General features: G+C 41.7%; 1 protein-coding gene across 2 annotated transcripts in view; it reads right to left on the reverse strand.

Moving 5' to 3' along the window:
* The window catches only part of CPSF6 (cleavage and polyadenylation specific factor 6), a 135,886-nt gene that overhangs the window by 52,887 nt on the left and 63,122 nt on the right, over window positions 1–19,877 (reverse strand). For both annotated transcript variants that reach the window (XM_029597222.1, XM_029597221.1), the window contains exons 7-9: window positions 12,982–13,097; window positions 12,547–12,700; window positions 8,171–8,363 (exon numbers count right to left, since the gene is read on the reverse strand). In XM_029597222.1, coding sequence (XP_029453082.1) covers window positions 8,174–8,363; window positions 12,547–12,700; window positions 12,982–13,097 — 460 coding nt within the window. In that variant the 3' untranslated portion in view covers window positions 8,171–8,173. The remainder of the gene's footprint in view (window positions 1–8,170; window positions 8,364–12,546; window positions 12,701–12,981; window positions 13,098–19,877) is intronic.

Below are 19,877 nucleotides of genomic sequence, written 5' to 3' on the forward strand. Positions count from 1 at the left end.
ATATAGAAAGTAAAATGTGCAGCCAAGCCGCACATTTTACTTTAAGAAATTAGCGCCTACCCAAAGATAGGCGCTAGTTTGTGCCAGCACCAGGAAAGTGCACAGAAAAGCAGTAAAAACTGCTTTTCTGTGCACCCTCCGACTTAATATCATGGCGATATTAAGTCGGAGGTCCCGAAGAGTACAAAACGTAAAAGAAAAAAAGAAAAAAAAAAATTTAAAATGGGCCGGTGGCTGTCAGGCCGAAAACCGGACGCTCAATTTTGCCAGCGTCCAGTTTCCGAGCCCGTGGCTGTCAGCGGGCTCGAGAACCGACACCGGCAAAATTGACAGTCGGTTGTCAAACCTGCTGACAGCCACCGCTCCGGGTCAAAAGGAGGCGCTAGGGACGCGCTAGTGTCCCTATCGCCTCCTTTTGCCAGTTTCTACCGCACCACCTAATTTAAATACAGAATCGCGCACACAGGCCACTTGCCTGTGCGCGCGCCGGGAGAGCAGGCGTTCGTCTGCTCTCCCGCGGACTTTACTGAATCGGCCCATATGAGATTAAGGTTCCAAAGAGGCACCGGTAGACGCAAGGGAGGACAAACATGCTTGACTCCCTTCACCTTGAGAGTGTTTAAGGCCAAGCCTTTAACCAAACCTTCCTGCAAAAATTCCAACAGTGGAATTTCAACTTTAAGAGGCTAAGAACCTCGCACGCCACTCCAGCTCTTGAACCCTAATATGTTAGAGATGTAGAAAACTTCCTGGTCTGAAGCAAAATGGAAATCACTACCAAGGAATAACCACATTTCAGCACCCAAGCCCTCTCAAGGGTAAGACAAAACTGACCCGGATCATCATGCCGTACTGGCTCTTGATGCAAGAGATCCTTCCTGAGTGGAAGTCTGAGAGGATGTTCCACTAGTAGCCACTGAAGATCGGCATGCCGCAGCTTCTGGGGCCAATCTGGAGCCACCAGAAGTACGGGCTCAGTCTGACTTGCAATTTTCCGAATCATCCTGCTGATCATTGGCCAAGGTGGAAAGGCGTATAATACCTCTCTCCACGGCCACACCTGGACGAAAGCATCAATTCCTAGTGCTCTTGGATCTCTTCTCCATCTGAAGAACTGTGGTACCTTCGCAATGTTGGAACTTGCCATCAAATCCAGGCATGGCCAACCCCAACTTCACTATGAGTTGAAAGACCTTGTTCACCTACACCCAACTCTCCGGGGTCCGTCTGCTGAGGAAATCTGCTTGCACATTGTCATTCCCGGCAATGTGAGAGGCAGATACATCCCTAAGTTACTGCTCTGTCCACACCATAAGCGCATCTACCTCCACTGACACCTGTTGGCTTTTGATTTTGCCCTGATGACTGATGTAGGCCACTGTTGTGGCATTTATAGCAGTATCATTACCGCTCAAGCTTTCAACCGCTCAGCGAACACAAGCATGCCAGTTGAACCGCATGCACTTCCAAACAATTGATAGTCCACTGCTACTTCTTGGCATTCTACTGACCTTTCACCACCAACTCGACAGCAAGCCCCCCCCAACCCAGAAGACTTGCATCTGTCATGAGCACCAACCAGTCCGGTGTCTTCAAAGGTACCCCATTCCTGAGGTGATCCACTTGTAACCACCATTACAGCTGAATGCTCACTTCCAATGCCAAGTGAAGTCTGTGTACTCCTGCGACTGTGGATTCCACTGGGAGAGCAACATGCACTGAAGGGGCCTCATGTGCACCCTCGCCCAGGGAACTACTTCCAATGTGGCCGCCATAGATCCAAACATCTGCAGATAAGACCAGACTGTCAGGCGAATAGTCCGTCTCAAGACCTGCACTTGAGCAACTAATTTCTGAATGTGACTCTCCGACAGAAACACTCTGCCCTGGTCCGTATTGAATCGCACACCAAAGTATTTTAGGATCTGAGACAGCTGTAAATTGTTCTTGATTAAGTTTACCACCCAGCAAAGAAATCACCTTGTGAGATGCCAAACGATTCTCCTCTGCACTCTTGGCCTGATTCAACCAGTCGTCCAGATATGGCTGGACAGAATGCCCTTGTGCTGAGACGCCACTACCACCACCATGACCTTGGAGAAGGCTGTGGGCGCAGTAGTGAGCCCGAAGGGCAGGACCTGAAATTGATGATGTCCTAGAACGGCAAAATGTAGAAAACATTGATGTTCCTGTTGAATGGGACTATGTAAAAAGGCCTCTGTAGGATTGAGAGATGTGAGAAATTCCCCTTTTTGTACTGCCAGAATTACGGAGCGCAGCGTTTTCAACCTTAAGTGCATCACACGTAAATGCTGATCGATTCCCTTCAGATCCAGGATGGGTTGAACAACAAAATAAATGGAATAGTGTCCTGTATTTTCTTGCGATCTGAGAAATGGAATTACAGCCTTCAGATCTATCAGCCTTCTTAACTCTCTTCAATAGAGTTGCAGGGAGAGACCATAAGTGCGTCCAGAGGAATTCACAGAAACTCTAGAGCATAATTGTCCCTTACAACCTCCAGGGTCCACTGGTCTGTCGGAATTTGGACCCACCTTTGATAAAAGTGAGACAGATGATCGCCTAACTCCTGATTCAGTAGGTGAGCCCCCACACCTTCATTGTGAAGATCGAGATGCTCTGATCCCACATCCTTATTAGGCTTCTGCCAAAAGGACTGATCTTCCAAAGGGTGAGACTTTTGAGTAGTTCCAAGGACGAAACAGATGGGAATCCCTGGAGCAGCCTCTCGCCCCAAAAGAATGTCATACACTTTCCTGCCTGGCAATCGAGGAATCTTGGGTTCTCGCCATCTATTCACCATCTTCTCCAACTTGCTTTTGAATAAGAGAGAACCCTTAAAGGGTAACCTTGTGAGACTGGACTTGGAAATAGTGTCTGCCCACCAATTTCACAGCCACAACTGGCACCTGGCCACCATCACAGAAGCCACCCCTCTAGCAGCCATCCATAGCAAGTCACAGCCCACATCAGTTTAAAATGCGGCTCTCGGTTACATCACTGACCCGCTTTCAGACCTTGCTCCTCGGGTCTCCTGAGAAAGATGCAAACCAGCGCGAGCCACTAGGCAACAGCAAGAAGCAATTTGCAAATTTATTGCCATGACCTCAAAAGTCTGTTTAAGGATGGCCTCAATCTCTATCCTGAGCATCTTTTAGAGGTGCCCTTCCTTCAACCGGTATGGTGGTTCGCTTAGTAACAGCGCACACCAAGGCATCAACCTTCGGGAATTGTTCCCTTGCCTTTGAATTCAAGGGCTACAAATTCTCCGAAGCGCACCCACCTTTAAAACTTGCCGCCAGGGCATTCCACTCAAGATCAATTAACTCTTAAATTGGCTCCAGAAGGGGAAAGAAACAGTTTGGTTTGCGAAAAATAACCAATAAGAATCTTTCTTTTGTGAACCCACAGTGTCATCCCTATCTACCTGTAGCATCTTCAGGGTCTGAGTCAACAGACTCAGCAACTCATCTCTGTGAAAAAGATGGCATAGAGTACAATGTGGCACCATATCAGGTGGAATTTCAACCTCTTCCAGAGGTGAGAAAACAAAGTCCGCATCAGAATCATCACACAAGTCAAGATCCGCATCCCCCGAACATCTTGAAGGGCAGTTTCCCTGCTGCGCTTGCCGAAAATAGAAGGCAAGAAGGAAGCCCAAGAATGCGACCATTTTTTTTTTTTAATAATTAAAATTTTATTGACAAGTAATATCCACAACACAGATACAATAAAAAGCCGATGATATTAGATTACATCAACTACCAAACACCAACATAGTCAAACAAATATAAATCAAAACCCTAAGACAACATGAATAGAAATGCATGAACAGCATCATCATCATCATCACATTGCCCTGAAATTATTCATCCCCCCACCCCCCATGACTGATTTCTCTATCAGCCCAACCCCGTCTCTCAATTACACCAGCTCTGTACTCTTCCATTGTATATATGGACCCCAGATTTTCTCAAAGCTAGCCATTTATCATTTTTCATGGCTGTTAGCATCCCCATATAAAACTCTCTCAATTCTGGCACATACTTCAGCCAACGAAGGGACAGATTGCCAGCACCACCAATAAGCAATCTCACAATGTGCAGCTGTAACCACTCGTATCAACAAACTTTGGTAGCTTTCATTCCCCCCATTGGCTGGTATGCTGAATAGGCACATCTTAGGGTCTTTGGATGCTATTATCCCACTCATAGTCTTAATAAATCTCAGCACCTCATCCCATAATTTCCCGATCTCCAGACACTCCCATCACAGATGGAAGAAGGAGCCTAGAGCTCAACATCCCTTCCAGCATCTAATCACTTGATGCTTTAAACATTTTGCATAATCTTGCAGGTGTCAGGTACTACCTATAAAGCATCTTGTACCCAATTTTTCTTTATTGAAGACTGAATTTCTATTAATAGCCATAAAACAGCGATCCCACTCTCCCTCTTCCAAGGTGCCCCCCAAATCTGCCTCCCAAGCTATCTGACAGGTCATTTTCATCTTTAATTCTGCATTCAACAAAGCATAGATCCCGGAGACTGGCCTTTTAAGCCGATCACAATAATTTTCAATAAGCGTTTTGCCCTTTTTCAGCTCATTAGCAATCTTCGCTGTGCAAAAAAAGTGAACTAGCTGATTGTAAACAAATTGATCAACCTCAAGTAAAGGATAAGTTTGCTGTAATTTATTTAATTTTTATTTATATTTGTTTAAGGCTTTTCTTTACCGACATTCGTCAGGGACATCATGCCGGTTTACATCTAACAAGGGGGAACAAATTAGAGAACTCAGTTACAGAAAACAAGGAGTAGCAAACTGGGAGAAGTGAACGTAATATGCATAATGGAAGGGAATAGAGGGATAAGTAAATTATCAAAGAACTAATACAAAGCCATAAAACGGGAGAAACATAACAATGCAAAACTAATTACAAGTCATATATCAATATTTTAAGTAGTGTGAGGTGGCGGCATCTGATAAGGTAAAGCAGGTGTTCAGTATACATGGAGAAAAGCTGATTGAGGAGAGGGGGGAAATTAGGAAGCTAGTTTAATCAGACCCTGCCCATCCCACTCTTCACTAAGTCCCCAGAGAAGTGAGAGGGAAAAGAGAAACGCCGAGGGAAAGAGAGATCCGGTAAGGAGAAAGAGGGAGCCTAAAATTCCCTCTTAACTCTTTTACTTGAGCTCAGCTGTTCCTGGCTGAGACTACAATCAAGTCTCCAGCTGCGGGGGGGGCACAAGCCTTCACTGTTGAGCACTCCCTTATTTATTTATTTGTTTGTTTTAACAAGCAGGCTCCACAAGGGAGCATCATATCTACCATCTGCTGGAGACAGAGTATACTGGCAGGCTGATGTCAGGGCAGGGCTATATGTCAGTGACTCCAGCAAGTCAGTTTTACTCAGTCTCTATCTGCTGGAAGGAGTACATAACCCACTGGTGTGGACTGGCCTGCCTGAGTGCAGAGGAATAACTAATTCAGCGTACTTATCCATGGAAAATGCCTTAATATTCTATTTGTTTGTTTTTACTACTGCTGTGCACTGGGCAGAGGATTTCCAAGTATTGTTCACATTGACTCCAAGATCCTTTTCTTGGGTGATGCTGTCCAATATTAAACCCACTGTGTATCTATAGTTTGGATTATTCATCCCTATATGTAAGCACTTGTCCACATTAAATTTCATCTTCCATTTAGCTGACCAATTCTCCAATTTCTCAAGTTCCCCTTGCAATTTCTCATAATTGGCTTGTGATCTAACAACTTGGAATAATTTTGTGTCACATTACTCATCGCTCCCTTTTCCAGATCATTTGTAAATATATTAAAAAGCACCAGTTCCAGAGCAGATCCCTGGGGCACTCCTTGATTTTCTCCAATTAGAGAAATCACTATTCAGTTCTACTCTGTTTCATATCCTTTAACCAGTTACCAATCCACAAGACATTGTCTCCTATCGCCTGACAATCTAATATCCTGATATATCTCTCATGATAGACTATATCAAATGCCTTCTGAAAATCCAGATATAGTATAATCAAATGACTCACCCCCATCAACACAATTTTTAACCCCTTCAAAAAAAAAATCTAACAGATTTGTAAAGTAAGACTTCCCTTGCTCTGCCTCAGTAGTCTGCATCTAGCCATCTGGCCAGTAATTGTATAATAGATTCTATCATTTTGCCCAGCACAAACATCAGGTTCACCAGTCTGTATTTTCCTGAATTACCCTGGGTGCACTTTTTAAAAATGGGCATTACGTTTGCCACCCCTCCAGTCCTTGGGTACTGTAGTACTGTAGCTGATTTGAATAAGAAGTTAGAGGTTACTAGTAATAAACCTGCAATTTCATTTTTGAGTTTTCAAAACATCTGATCCCCATGATTTGTTACTCTTTAGTTTGTCAATTTGCTCTGTTACATCTTCCCAGTTTACTATGATTTGATTCAGTTCCTCTGAATCATCACCCTTAAAAAATGTTTCCAACATAAGGTATTCTCCCCAAAACCCTCCTCAGAAAAGGCCAAAGCAAAGAATTCCTTTAGTTTTTCTGCTATGGCCTGTATTCCCCGAGTGCCCTTTAATCCCTCAATCATCTAGTGGTCTGTCTGACATTTTCACAGGCTTCTTGCTACAAATATACTTGAAAAAGTTTCTATTTAGAGTTTTTGCCTCTCTGGCAAACTTCTTTTCAAATTTTCTTTTGGCTTGCCTTATTAATGCTTTTCATCTAACTTAGCAGGGCTTATGCTCTTTCCTATTTTCTTCATTTGGTTCCACCTTCCAGTTTCTGAAAGATGTCCTTTTGGCTTTAATAGCCTCTTTTACTTCACCATTTAACCATGCTGGCAGTCACCTGGTCTTCTTTCTACCTTTGCAAAATGGTGATTTTTAAACAGTGTCCATGCCACATGCAAACTTAACCTCTGTAACCGCTCTGTTTAGTTTTTTTCTGATTCCCTCATTTTATCATAGTTTCTTTTTTTAAAGTTAAATGTTGCTGCTGTTTTCCTTAATATCCTCCCTCCAGTGATTATGTTAAATGTGATTGTGTTACGAGCACTACTGCCACGCAGCTCCACTGCTGTTATCTCGCACCAGATCCTGTATCACAGTGAGGATTGGATCCAGAATAGCTCCCCATCTTGTCAGTTCCAGGACTAGCTGCTACATAAAGCCTCTAATGAGACATTTACCCAATCAATATTGGGGTAATTGAAATTTCCATTACTGTGCTGCCTAATTTGTTAGCTTTTCTAATTCCTGTTAGCATTTCAAGCCTCTAATGAGACATTTACCCAATCAATATTGGGGTAATTGAAATTTCCATTACTGTGCTGCCTAATTTGTTAGCTTTTCTAATTCCTGTTAGCATATTCATTGAATATTTGTTTATTCATTCTGGCCATGTGGAAGGTATTATACCCTCCACTGCTATACTTTTCCCCCCATCACCATACAGGATCCACAGTATATTTTGTCTCCTCTGCACTTTTATGCTATCCTTAACATATAGCACCACCCGCTTCTACCAATTTCATCTGGCCTATCGTTTTTTGTTTTTTTTTTATTACACTTTAGTACACAATCAAGGTTGAGTCACTAACTGTAAGGGAGTATAAATGTGAGGAGGAGGAAAAAAATGGTTTCTTATAATGCTTTCTTTGAATTATAAATATGCTTCATGAATTTATCAATTCAAAGGAAACCGCATAAGGTAGGAGGAGGAACACAACTCCACTGTATCAATGGACATATGCATGTGCTATTAACAAACAAGTCAGCTCTGCCCATGTCAGTGGGATCATATGCTGCAAACAGAATACCTTAAAAAGTGGATGGCAGTTATGCCTCTGTAGTGTATGTGACTACTACCCAAGAAGTTCGATCTGCTTTCACTCCAGGATCTAAAAGACTAAAAAACAAGTTATGATACCTTCATCCACCCAATCGCCCTCATCAGATCATGTACACTACATAAATCATGACAGATAGTAAAACTTTACTACTCAACTGCCTCTTCACCTTCTACTGCAGGAATTGTAGCTGTAGCATAGTGTCCAGTAAAGCTGTTGCCTGAGGAACACTAAGGTAGTTAATATGAATGACAGCATCACCATCAACAACATACCCACCTCCTAACGATGACGATACTCCCGTTCCCTGTCACGCTCCCTGTCTCGGTCACGTTCCCGATCACGGTGTCTCTCACGTTCTCTGCTTCTCTCCCGGTAGTAGTCATCATGGCGATCTCGGCTCCGGGATTTGTGCCGTCTGCTCTTTTCTCGTGACCTACTGTGGTCCCTTTCTCTTGACCGCTCTCGCCTACTAATAGATAGGAATTGGTCCATTACTCTTCATGTATAAAAAACTACTAGAAACAATACCAGCTGGATGCTGCTTTCTTAGTCACTGCTGCAATAATGTCCCACAGAAACTATACATTTGCTAAGGCAGCAAAGCATGGAAACAGCAATCTTTTGCAATAGACCTGCATCTAAACATAAGCAAAATCTAACGGACATTTCAGCAACAGGGGCCCTAAGCTATAAACTCAGAAGCAAGACGACAAACTTTTAATCCAGATTCAAAAGTTAGTAATCATTTGGAAATAAGCAATATTTACAAATTATTTTGACAAATGCTGCAGAGCACAAGACAACAGTAAGCTGACATCAACTGTAAGGACTCTACAGTTTTCTTAATAACAAGATGCAAAATTAGCAGGCTGTGAATGCCATTTGTATGTCTTTTCCATAAACCCTGCCAAAAGTAATTCTAAAAATAAGTCACACTGTATTGTTTACATACACGAGGGCCACTTTCCAGGAGTCTCTTTAGGAAAAAGGAGATGTGTATTTCTTATCAGGCTGATGTTAATAGTTGTAGAATTTCAGTATCTTTGTTTGCAAATTAAATTATTGTCAAAGACTGATTCACTACAAGGATCCAGATGGACAGATTGTGCTAGACATTATTAGAAAATTAATCTGCTTGTGGGCTGGACTGCTGTACAGGAGACTCAGGTTTTAAGTCCCAAGCCTGGATTCTGGTCCTTAGACTGGCCGGGGAGCTACAGATGACTCCCAATCATTACACTTCAGTGACATCTAGTGGCCAGACTCAAGAGTATATACATACCAGGTCCCAGAAGTACCTAGAATCTGTGGCCCCTAGCCAAGGACTATCACTGCAATGGGGGAGTGGGTGTTGTATTACAGGGAGAAACCCCAGCTAGCTGAAATGAAGACCTAAGACGATGTACCCAGTAGAAGCCTGTTCCAACTGAACTGAAGCCCAAAGAAGCAAGAGGAAACATGTACAGTATGTTACCCAAGAGTAGTGACATGGTCAATGAAAAACACCCAATCAAAAGCCAGGGGCAATGTAATATTGCCCCCAAATTAGGAACATCTATTTTCCTAATGTTTAAATAACTAAATTTCAGTGAAGTTTTGGGACTTCAAATAAAAAAAAAAAAAAGATAATTGCATAGACCTGGAGGCACATCTATCCAGTCAGGTTTTCAGAATTGCCACAATGAATATGCATGTAATGAAAACCTAGTGTATGCAAATCTCTCATATGCATATTTGTTTATTTGTTTATAAGAGAGTCTCATTAATCTTGCTGGGATCAGAAGAGGGACCATGGAGACACGAAGTCAATTTTCTGCACACATACCCCCACCCTCCCCTTCCCTGCACAGGCAATACTGAAGTAACAGATTTTCCAAGAGACATCACTTCACGTTCTTTTCACTGAGTTTCATAGTCCTTGCCTCTTTAGGAAATCAGTGTACCTGCCTAGAAACACAGAATTTTAAGTGATCTCCAAGTAGTCCATTAGAACATCTGTTTCTTTTTCTGAAATATGAACAGCCACCTAGAAAATGTTTTCATCTGTTCTCAGGAGTGGTCTAATGTTAAAAAAACCCATTGTAATGTAATGTGTCAATAGCCATACCGCCTTGTCTCAATTTTATACTTTTGTACCTTTCAAATTCTTTACGCAGCTGTTCTCTAATTCTACTGGGACCTGGGGAGTTGCAGTTTGAAACAGTGTCACAAATTATCTCACCCACAGGATCGCATTAACATAGTAACACAGTAAATGACAGCAAATAAAGACCCAACTGGTCCATCCAGTCTGCCCGGCAAACTGTTCAGGGTTGTAAACTGCCACTCTGTGTGGGTTACTCCCATGCAGAAATTAAGGGGTAACCTGGGGGACCTTTACCTTCATTTCCATCCTCTAGCCCAGAAGTTCCCAACCCTGTCCTGGGGGACCCCCAGCCAGTCGGGTTTTTAGGATATCCACAATGAATATGCATGTGATAAATCCGCATATGAGTCACCATGGAATGCAAACTTGTCTCATGCATATTCATTGTGGATATCCTGAAAACCTGACTTGCTGGGAGTCCTCCAGTACAATTTGGGAAGCACTGCTCTAGCCATTAGTAATCTCCTGTGTTTACCCCATGCCATTTTGAATTCCATTACTGTTTTTGTCTTCATCACCTCTTCTGAGAGGGTATTCCATGCATCTACCACCCTTGGAGTCTCATATCATGACCTCATGATGAGGTCATGATATGATGCCATAGTGGATAAGAGACGTAACCTACAGAGTGAGAATCAGATATCTTTAACTCTTTGGAATACGGCTGTATGCGCAATAGAAACAAGTAATTATTTGTGTAATTTCTCTAATAGAGCAGACTGGAAAAATCCCAGGTCCCAGATCGCCTAAAATGTGGCATTTGCTGCTGGGGCAGACACGCCCAGGGCTGGGAAAAGTAGTAGCTGTAGGCAACAGAAGCAGATGCTAGGCTGCAGAAGAGAGTGGGGAAGACAGGCTGAAGGGAAAAAAATTGGGAAGGGGGGAGAACAAAAATAAGCAATACAAAAACACAGACATCCCAAGAGTAAACAAAAAAAAAATCTAAATTTCCTTCCTTCCACCCCTCCCCTCCCAACTTTGGCTCTTAAGAATTCTGGCCAGCGCTTAAGTTTTCTAAAAGCATTTTCTCTTCTGTAATACCGGATGCATGATTTCAATTGCAGCACTGGCATGAGAAGTCAATGAAATGGTTTGGAGGTTTAAGAGGTGAAGCAATTTATTTATTTATTTATTTATAGATTTTTATATACCGATGTTCATCAGAGATATCACCTCGGTTTACAGTATAACAGAAAAAACATACGCTTGGAGGCGTTTTACATAGAACGAAAGTTAGTAACTTAATAATAATAGTTGTGCGTGGGGGGGAAGAGTAAAAAGGATTGAAATAGTAAATATTAACAAAAATTAACAGTAATATGATAATAACAGATATTAACAATTATATACATTATGGTAAAAAATACAGTATAACATTAAGGACAATAGAAATGGCATGGTGTTTTATGTGATTTCCTGAGGGGTGGGCTGAGGAGGTGTAGAGTGTGGGAGAAATGTGCTGAGAGGTCCTAGATATATGCTTTAGTGAAGAGCCAAGTCTTGAGATTTTGTTTGAAAGTTTTAAGGCAATCTTCCAGGCGTAACTCCACGGGCATTGTATTCCAGAGAGCAGGCCCGGCTACTGAGAGCGCAAGGGCACTGGTGGAGGCCAGTTTAGTGGATTTAGGTGAGAGAGTCGGCATGGTAGCGAGATGTTGGTGTCTGGTGGGCTTAGTGGACTGGTGGAGACGAAAGGAGTCATTGAACCAATTCATTTCAGGGTTGTGTAGGGCCTTGTGTAGGAGAGGATCTTATATTGAATGCGTGATGCTATCGGGAGCCAATGTAATTCCTTTAGAACAGGTGTTATGTGTTCGTTTCTGAGTGTATTAGTTATGATCCGGGCAGTTGTATTTTGTAGAATTTGAAGTGGGTGGATAGAGTTTTTCGGTAGACTAGAAGGAGGAAATTACAATAGTCAAGTTTGGAGAAGATAGTAGTTTGAAGTACTGTGCGAAAATCAACAGGGTGGAGTAAGGATTTTAGTTTTTTAAGGGTGTGTAATTTGAAGAAACCATCTCTCAGTGTATTGCTAATAAATTTATTCAGGGTAAGGTGATTGTCAAGGGCAATCCCGAGATCTCGGACTTGTTGGGAGAATGAGATAAGAGGGTAGGGATGGAGGGAGGAGATTCTGTGTTTTTTGGGTGCCATAAGCATGATTTCTGTTTTTGCAGTGTTTAATGAAAGATGGATGGTGGTTAGGAGTTTATTAATAGATAGGAGAGTGGAGTTCCAAACGTTCAAAGCACTGGGGAGTGAATCGGTAATGGGTATGAGAATTTGTACGTCATCAGCATAGACATAATGAGGAAGTTTGAGACTAGATAGGAGGTGACAGAGGGGAAGGATGTAAATGTTGAAAAGTGTTGAGGAGAGGGATGAACCTTGTGGGACTCCTTGATTGAGGGGAATAGCTTTGGACTCATGGTTTCCTATTTTAATTTTGCAGATTCGGTTATTGAGAAAAGATTTGAACAATTAAGAACAAGTATAAATGTCTTACCTTGATCCAGAACCATACGACTTGGATTCAATTCCATGCAAGCAGTCCTGTAAAGAGCTTATCAATACTTTGCAACGATCATCAGCAGAGACTTTGGATTGCTTAATTAAAGAAATAGCAGTTACCAACGTCTCTATAGCACTCCCATAGTCTCCTAAAAAGAAGATCCAGAGTTAAAGGATGTCATCAAATACATACTGAAGTAATGCATTTAATGCTTACAAAATGTATGCCAGCCCATTTTCAGAATGAAGAACCAGACACAGCATAAATGGAAATATATACATCTATTTTACCAGGTACACATTTCCCCACTCCCCCAATTCCCTGTAGAAGATTGTCACTTGAAACAAAGGAGGAAGGAAACAGCTGTGAAAAAGCTGAAGAGACTTTGCCTCCTGGCCACCCCGCCTTGCTCCCACTTTTACTGCTAACCTGCACTGGCATCAGATACCGCTCTTGAAATGGCACTGCTGGAAATGGCCCTATTTCTATTCATGATTTCTTCAAACTCTGCTTCACTCAAAGGAGCTCTGGCAGAATCCATATCTCTGCAAAAAAACAGATTCAAAACAAAAAGGGACTCAGCTTCTAGTATTCATTTGTAAAATCTTAAGTGTCCCCGATATTCCTTAGAAACTGAGACCTAATCACCCCACCAACCAAGTTAAAATGCAGTTGATCTTGTTTGTTACTTGTGTCCACTGAAAAGAAAGAATCTGAACAAAACATTTTACTCCAAGTGTTCAGATATTATACTTATCTGTTAATTTCCTTTCATTTAATCCTGCCAGACCAGTCCAAATAAGTGGGTTATGTCTCACATGCTAGCAGATGGAGATAGAGAAAAAAGGTAAAAACTGACTTCACTCCCCCTATAGGAAGGGGTCTGGTATTGCCTTCAGCTCTTCCATATCCTATCCCTAAGACAACCAAAGGCAATGGTGAAATTAGTTCTTACCTGATAATTTCAGTCAGACCGGTCCAGACGAATGGATTATATTCACCGAACAGCAGAGGGAGACAGATCAACAGGTTCACTGATATCTCTCAAACCTCTTCTGAAGAAACCCAACCTAGACACACAAGATCTCTCTAATTTCCGCCCAATCTCCAACCTCCCTTTTGTTGCAAAAATCACTGAAAAATTGGTCAATTCCCAACTCTCAGATTTCCTAGACGATCACAATATTCTTTATCCTAATCAATACGGGTTTCGCAAATCCTACAGCACAGAAACCCTCCTCCTCTCCCTTACCGATCACATCATCTTAGGCCTAGACAAAGGTCAAGCATTTCTGTTAGCTCTTCTGGACATCTCGGCAGCATTTGATACGGTGAATCACTCCACTTTGCTAAGCCGTCTCTCAGACATTGGTATTTCAGGCTCTGTACTCAGATGGTTTAATTCATTCCTAAGCAACAGAACCTACAAAGTCAAAATTAACAGCAAAGAATCATCCAGTATTAAATCTTCAATAGGAGTTCCTCAAGGATCCTCCTTATCCCCCACCCTATTTAACATCTACCTCCTCCCCCTCTGTCAACTGCTTACCAACCTAAGATTAACACATTATCTCTACGCAGACGATGTTCAGATTTTAATCCCCATAAAAGAGTCACTCTCAAAGACTCTCCTATACTGGGAAAATTGCCTTCACTCCATTAACCAACTCCTCAACAATTTGAATCTAGTCCTAAATACATCCAAGACTGAACTGCTCATCATTTCAACCGACCATTCCAACTCCTCGCTTCAGCCCCCTCATACAGCCCAAATCTCTCATGCTAGAGACCTCGGAGTAATCCTTGACAATCGCTTAAATTTAAAGAAATACATTAACAACATGACAAAGGAAGGCTTCTACAAACTGCAAGTCCTAAAAAGGCTCAAACCCCTCCTGTTTTTCCATGACTTCAGGACTGTCCTCCAAGCCACGCTCTTTGCCAAGATTGACTACTGCAACACACTCCTTCTGGGGCTTCCACTCTCCTCCACTAAACCTTTGCAGATGCTCCAGAATGCAGCAGCTAGAGTCTTGTCTAATACAAACCGCAGAGAGCACATCTCCCCCATCTTAAAGAACCTTCATTGGCTTCCAATAAACTATAGAATCTTACACAAATCCCTCACCATAATCCACAAAACGATCCACAAACAACACCCACTGGACCTCCAGTTCCCCCTCAAACTCCATTCCTCATCCAGACCCATCAGAGAATCATACAAAGGATCTCTCCATGTGCCTCCTAACAAAACTTCACGCCACACCGCAACCAAAGAACGAGCATTCTCGATAGCAGGACCCACTATTTGGAACAATTTACCTCCTGACCTCAGACAGGAACCCTGCCTTCAAACATTTCGAAAAAAACTTAAAACCTGGCTATTTTGCCAAGCTTTCCCTTAATCTATTCAATTTCGGAACTCTACATCTCAAGCCTACCTGTCATCTTACATAGCGAATTCCTTTATTCACAAATGGTTATCCCCCTCTACTTCTCTTTCTTCTAATCCCAAGTTTGATCTCCTTGTTATATGTAACTTTCTACCTCCTCTGATTATTCTACTGTTAAATGGATGATAAAATGTTTACCCCTTGTTTCATGTAAACCGATTTGATATGACCCCTGTCATGAAGGTCAGTATATAAAAAGAATTAAATACAGAAATAAATAAATATCACCCCTTATATGCATCTGTGCTGACATCAGCCTGCCAGTGTTATCTGTTACAAGCTAAGGGTGAACAACTTCAACGCAATGCAAACAGCAGCATCTACATTCATTTTTCCTTTTTTTTTTGTTTTGTTAAACAATTAAAGTATCGGTGTACTTCCAGAAATAACCAGGAAGGTGGAGACAGAAAAAGTATCATAATCAAATGTGAAACCACTCACCTGCATGGAAACAGAAAATCGCAATTCTTTAATATCACTCCAAATTAAGGTTGAAGAGATACGCAAGTTTGGACTGGTATGACTGCACTCAAGGAAATAAAATTATCAAGAACTAATTTCACCTTCCTCTTCATCCAATCAGACCAATCTAGATGAATAAGGTATACCCAAGCTAACTCATGATCACTGTCAAAACACTGACCTTCACATCTCGGAAATTAAAGGGAACTTCTCTCCGACATGGACATATAAGCAGAATGCTTAAAAATAAGAACCAAGTCTCAGCCTTACAATCCCAAAGGAGATACCAAGCTAATCACTGCTCAAGAAGTAGCTTGATCCCTTGTTGCACTCCACTGTCTAGAGCAGTGGTTCTCAACCCTGTCCTGGGGACCCCCCCCCCCCAGCCAGTCGGGTTTTCAGGATATCCACAATATGCATACAATGTATGCAAATTTTCTCTCATGCATATTCATTGTGGATATCCTGAAAACCCGACTGGCTGGGGGGGGGGGTCCCCAGGACAAGGTTGAGAATCACTGGTCTAGAACAAGGAGATGATTGGCCCTCATAAGGCAGTGGAGACCTTGTGATGTCTCAAGGAACTTACCACATCTACAGAATGAAAAAGCTAACACTAAGCCCAAATCTGCATGTTAGCTAAGAAAGGCACATTCTCAATCTTTCACTCTCTACTGCTAATATTCCTCTGCCTTCAAACGTGCTGTAATCATACCACTCCTTAAATAACCCTCACTGGATCCTACCTGTCCTGCCAACTATTGTCCCATCTCCTTTTTGCCTCCAACTACTTGAACGTGCTGTTCACTGCCGTCATCTTGACTTTCTTAAATCTAAAGCCATTTTTGATCCACTCCATTATGGATTTTGCCCTCTATATTCAACTGAAACAGCTGCTGCCAAAGTTTTCAATGACCTGTTTATGGCTAAAAGAAAAGATCTTTCCTCTGTCCTTAGCCTCCTTGACCTGACTGCTGCTTCTGACACTATTGATTACCATCTAATCCTTGATACTCGGTCCTCCCTTGGATTTCAGGACTTTGTTCTGTCTTGGTTCTCTTCTTACCTCCCTATCACACTTAACGTTTCCTCTGGTAGTTCCTCCTCTTCTGCCATTCCACTATAAGATTTGCCATACTGGGTCAGACCAAGGGTCCATCAAACCCAGTATCCTATTTCCAACAGTGACCAATCCAGGTCACAAATACCTGGCAGGATCCCAAGCGATGGACAGATTCCAAGCTACTTATCCCAAGAATAAACAGTGGATATCTGCAATTCCACCTTAATAATGGTTTATGGACTTTTCCTCCAGGAACTTGTCCAAACCATTTTTAAAAGCTCTACATTAATAGCTTTCACCACATCCTCTTGCAATGAATTCCAGAGTTTAATTATGCATTGAGTAAAAAAATATTTCCTCTTATTAGTTTTAAAGGTATTACCTAGTAAATTCTTTTTGGGTTCCCTGGTCTTTGTACTTTGTACTATTTTATAGATCTTTATCATATCTCCCTTCTCCAAGCTAGAGTCCTAACCTCTTTAGCAGTTCCCTCATAGGGGAATTGTTCCATCCCCTTTATCATTTTGGTCACCCTTCTCTGTAACGTTTTCTAATTCTCATATATCTTTTTTGAGATGTGGTGACCATGACTGCGCACAATATTCAAGATGAGGTTGCACCATGGAGTGTTACAGAGGAATAATATTCTCTGTTTTATTCTCCATTCCTTTCCTAATAATCCCTAGCATCCTATTTGCTTTCTTGGCTGCTGCTAAACACCGAGATTTTAACATATTATCAACGATGACACCTAGATCCTTTTCCCGAATGACTCCTCCTAATGTGGAACCTTGCATTGTGTAGCTATAATTTGGGTTACTCTTCCCTAAGTGCATCCCTTTGCACTTGTCCCCATTAAATTTCATTTGCTATTTGCATGCTTAGTCTCCCAGTTTTGCAAGGTCCTCTTGCAAATTCCTCACAATCCTCTTGTGATTTAACAACTTTGAATAATTTTGTGTCATCAGCAAATTTGATCACCTCACTTGGTGCTTCCATTTCCAGGTCATTTATAAATATATTAAAAAGGAGTGGTCCCAGAACAGATTCCTAGGGCACTCTATTATTCAACTTCTCAAATGAGAAAATTGACCATTTAGCCATACTCTGTTTTCTATCTTTTAACCAGTCGGCAATCCACAACAGGACACTGCCCCCTATCCCATGACATTTTAATTTCTTAAGACAACTCTCATGAGGGATTTTGTCAAATGCTTTCTGGAAATTTAGATACACTATATCAACTGGCTCATCTTTATCGACGCCCTCAAAAAAATGTAGCAAATAAGTGTGCCTCAGGGTTCAGTCCTGGGCCCTTTTCTCTTCTCACTATATACTAATTCCCTTGGTACTCTGCTTTCTTCTCATGGCTTTCACTACCATTTTTATGCTGATGACTAAGATATTTTACACCAAATATTTCACTAGAAATCCAGTCCCGGATCTCGGCCCGTTTGTCTGACTTTGCTGCCTGGATATCCTGCGACCACCTTAAACTCAACATGGCTAAGACACAGCTCCTTATCTTCCCCCCTCCCTCCCCCCCCCCAAAGGCAACCTCCCTTTTTCCTCCTTTATCTTTTTCCGTGGATAAAACTGTCACCCTCCCTGTCCCCTCAGCCCGTAACCTAGCAGTCATCTTAGACTCCTCTCCTTCTCTACGCATATCCAAAACTCTGCTAAAGTGTGCAGTTTCTCTTTTTATAACATTTCCATAATCTGTCCTTTCCTTTTTGAACACACTATCAGAAACCTTATCCACTCTCTCATCTCTCTCCCAGTTAGACTATTGCAACTTGCTCAAGTCAATTCTCTCCATTGCAATCTGCCCTAAATTCAGCTGCACGACTTATCTTTCACCAAAGTCATTACACTTACATAACCCCTCTTCTGAAGTCACTGCATTTGCTCCCTATCCACTCCCACATACAGTTCAAACTCCTCTTTCTCACCTACAAATGCCTTCACCCTGCAGCACCTCACTACCTCTCCTCTCATCTCTCTCTACATCCCTCCTTGTGCACTCCATTCATCAATTCCGTGCTTTCCACCTGGCTGCGCCGTGTACTTGGAATAGTCTTCCTGAACTGGTGCATCATGCTCCCTATCTCACCATGTTTAAATCCCATCTAAAGATGCACCTTTTTGAAGCTGCTTTTAAATCTTAAGCCTGATTGTCTGCTTTTAGCCTCACTAACTTTCTCTTCTTTTTTAACCATTGTCTTGCTTTATGAAATGCCCCAAGTCTCTTGTCCTGTATGTTTGTCTTATTAGATTATAAGCTCTACTGAGCAGGAACTAATTTGTCTGTTTGTACAGTGCTGCATATATATGTAGCACTATAGAAATGCTAAGTAGTACCGTAGTAGTAAAAGCGATCATTCAACTGAATCAAATGGAGGACAATGACCACCTTCAGCAGATCAAAGAGAACATGAATTTCAACTATGTTGATCATAATCAACAAAAGGAAAATGCTCCCAACAAGAAGCACACACAAATCCGAACTCTTTGGGTTAAACAGTAGCTACCATAAAAAAAGCTTTCAACACTAGCAGCTTTAGAGAATGTCCCTAATAGATACAAACTGTAACCCTGACAAGGACAAATCCAGTTTCAGGACCCAAGAAAGAACAGTATCTGTATCAGAGGCCTAAAACACTAGATGCCTCTCAAAAATAAAAAGACAGCTCTGGATAAGAAGACAAAGGACTACCCAAGATATGACTACGCCACAGCTGCAACCTGCACTCTTTAGGAATTAAGAGACAAAACCTTGGAAGACCCTCCAGAAAGGATCCAGAATCAGTGGAACTGAAGCTTAACTAGGAACACATTGCCTTTTGGTGCACCAGCCCTCCCAAAAAAATTCTCCAAATGCGCACATATGCTAATGAAGCAGAAAAGTTTCAGCCTTCTGAAGTGCAGCCACCACAACCAGACAACATACTCTCCTTATAAATTGTGTCTTTTCAAAGGCCTAAGTTTTAAGACAAAATCGAATCAACAAGCAGGGAACAACTAGTTTCCAAATGATACGAGAAAATTAACTAGTTTATGAAATCTAATATGTTTATCAAGAGTCTCATAACAAATGTTCAATTAGTTATAACTTAAAAAAAAAATCCTTTTTATTTTAATTCAAACAATTTCCCTTTTTTTGATTAAAAGTTATTTATTTCTAATGAAAGGAAGACCTCTATACTGGCATAAGATCTGATAGATTCAGAAATGTTCAAGCCAGTTGTTACAGTCACCGGTCTTAACCCTTTCTTTTTTATTTTTTCCTAAAATGTTCTATTGAACAATGGTTCTATTTTTTATTTGACTTTTGTACTGCATATGGA

Source organism: Rhinatrema bivittatum, chromosome 4 (assembly GCF_901001135.1).
Source record: "Rhinatrema bivittatum chromosome 4, aRhiBiv1.1, whole genome shotgun sequence".
Lineage (NCBI taxonomy): Eukaryota > Metazoa > Chordata > Amphibia > Gymnophiona > Rhinatrematidae > Rhinatrema > Rhinatrema bivittatum.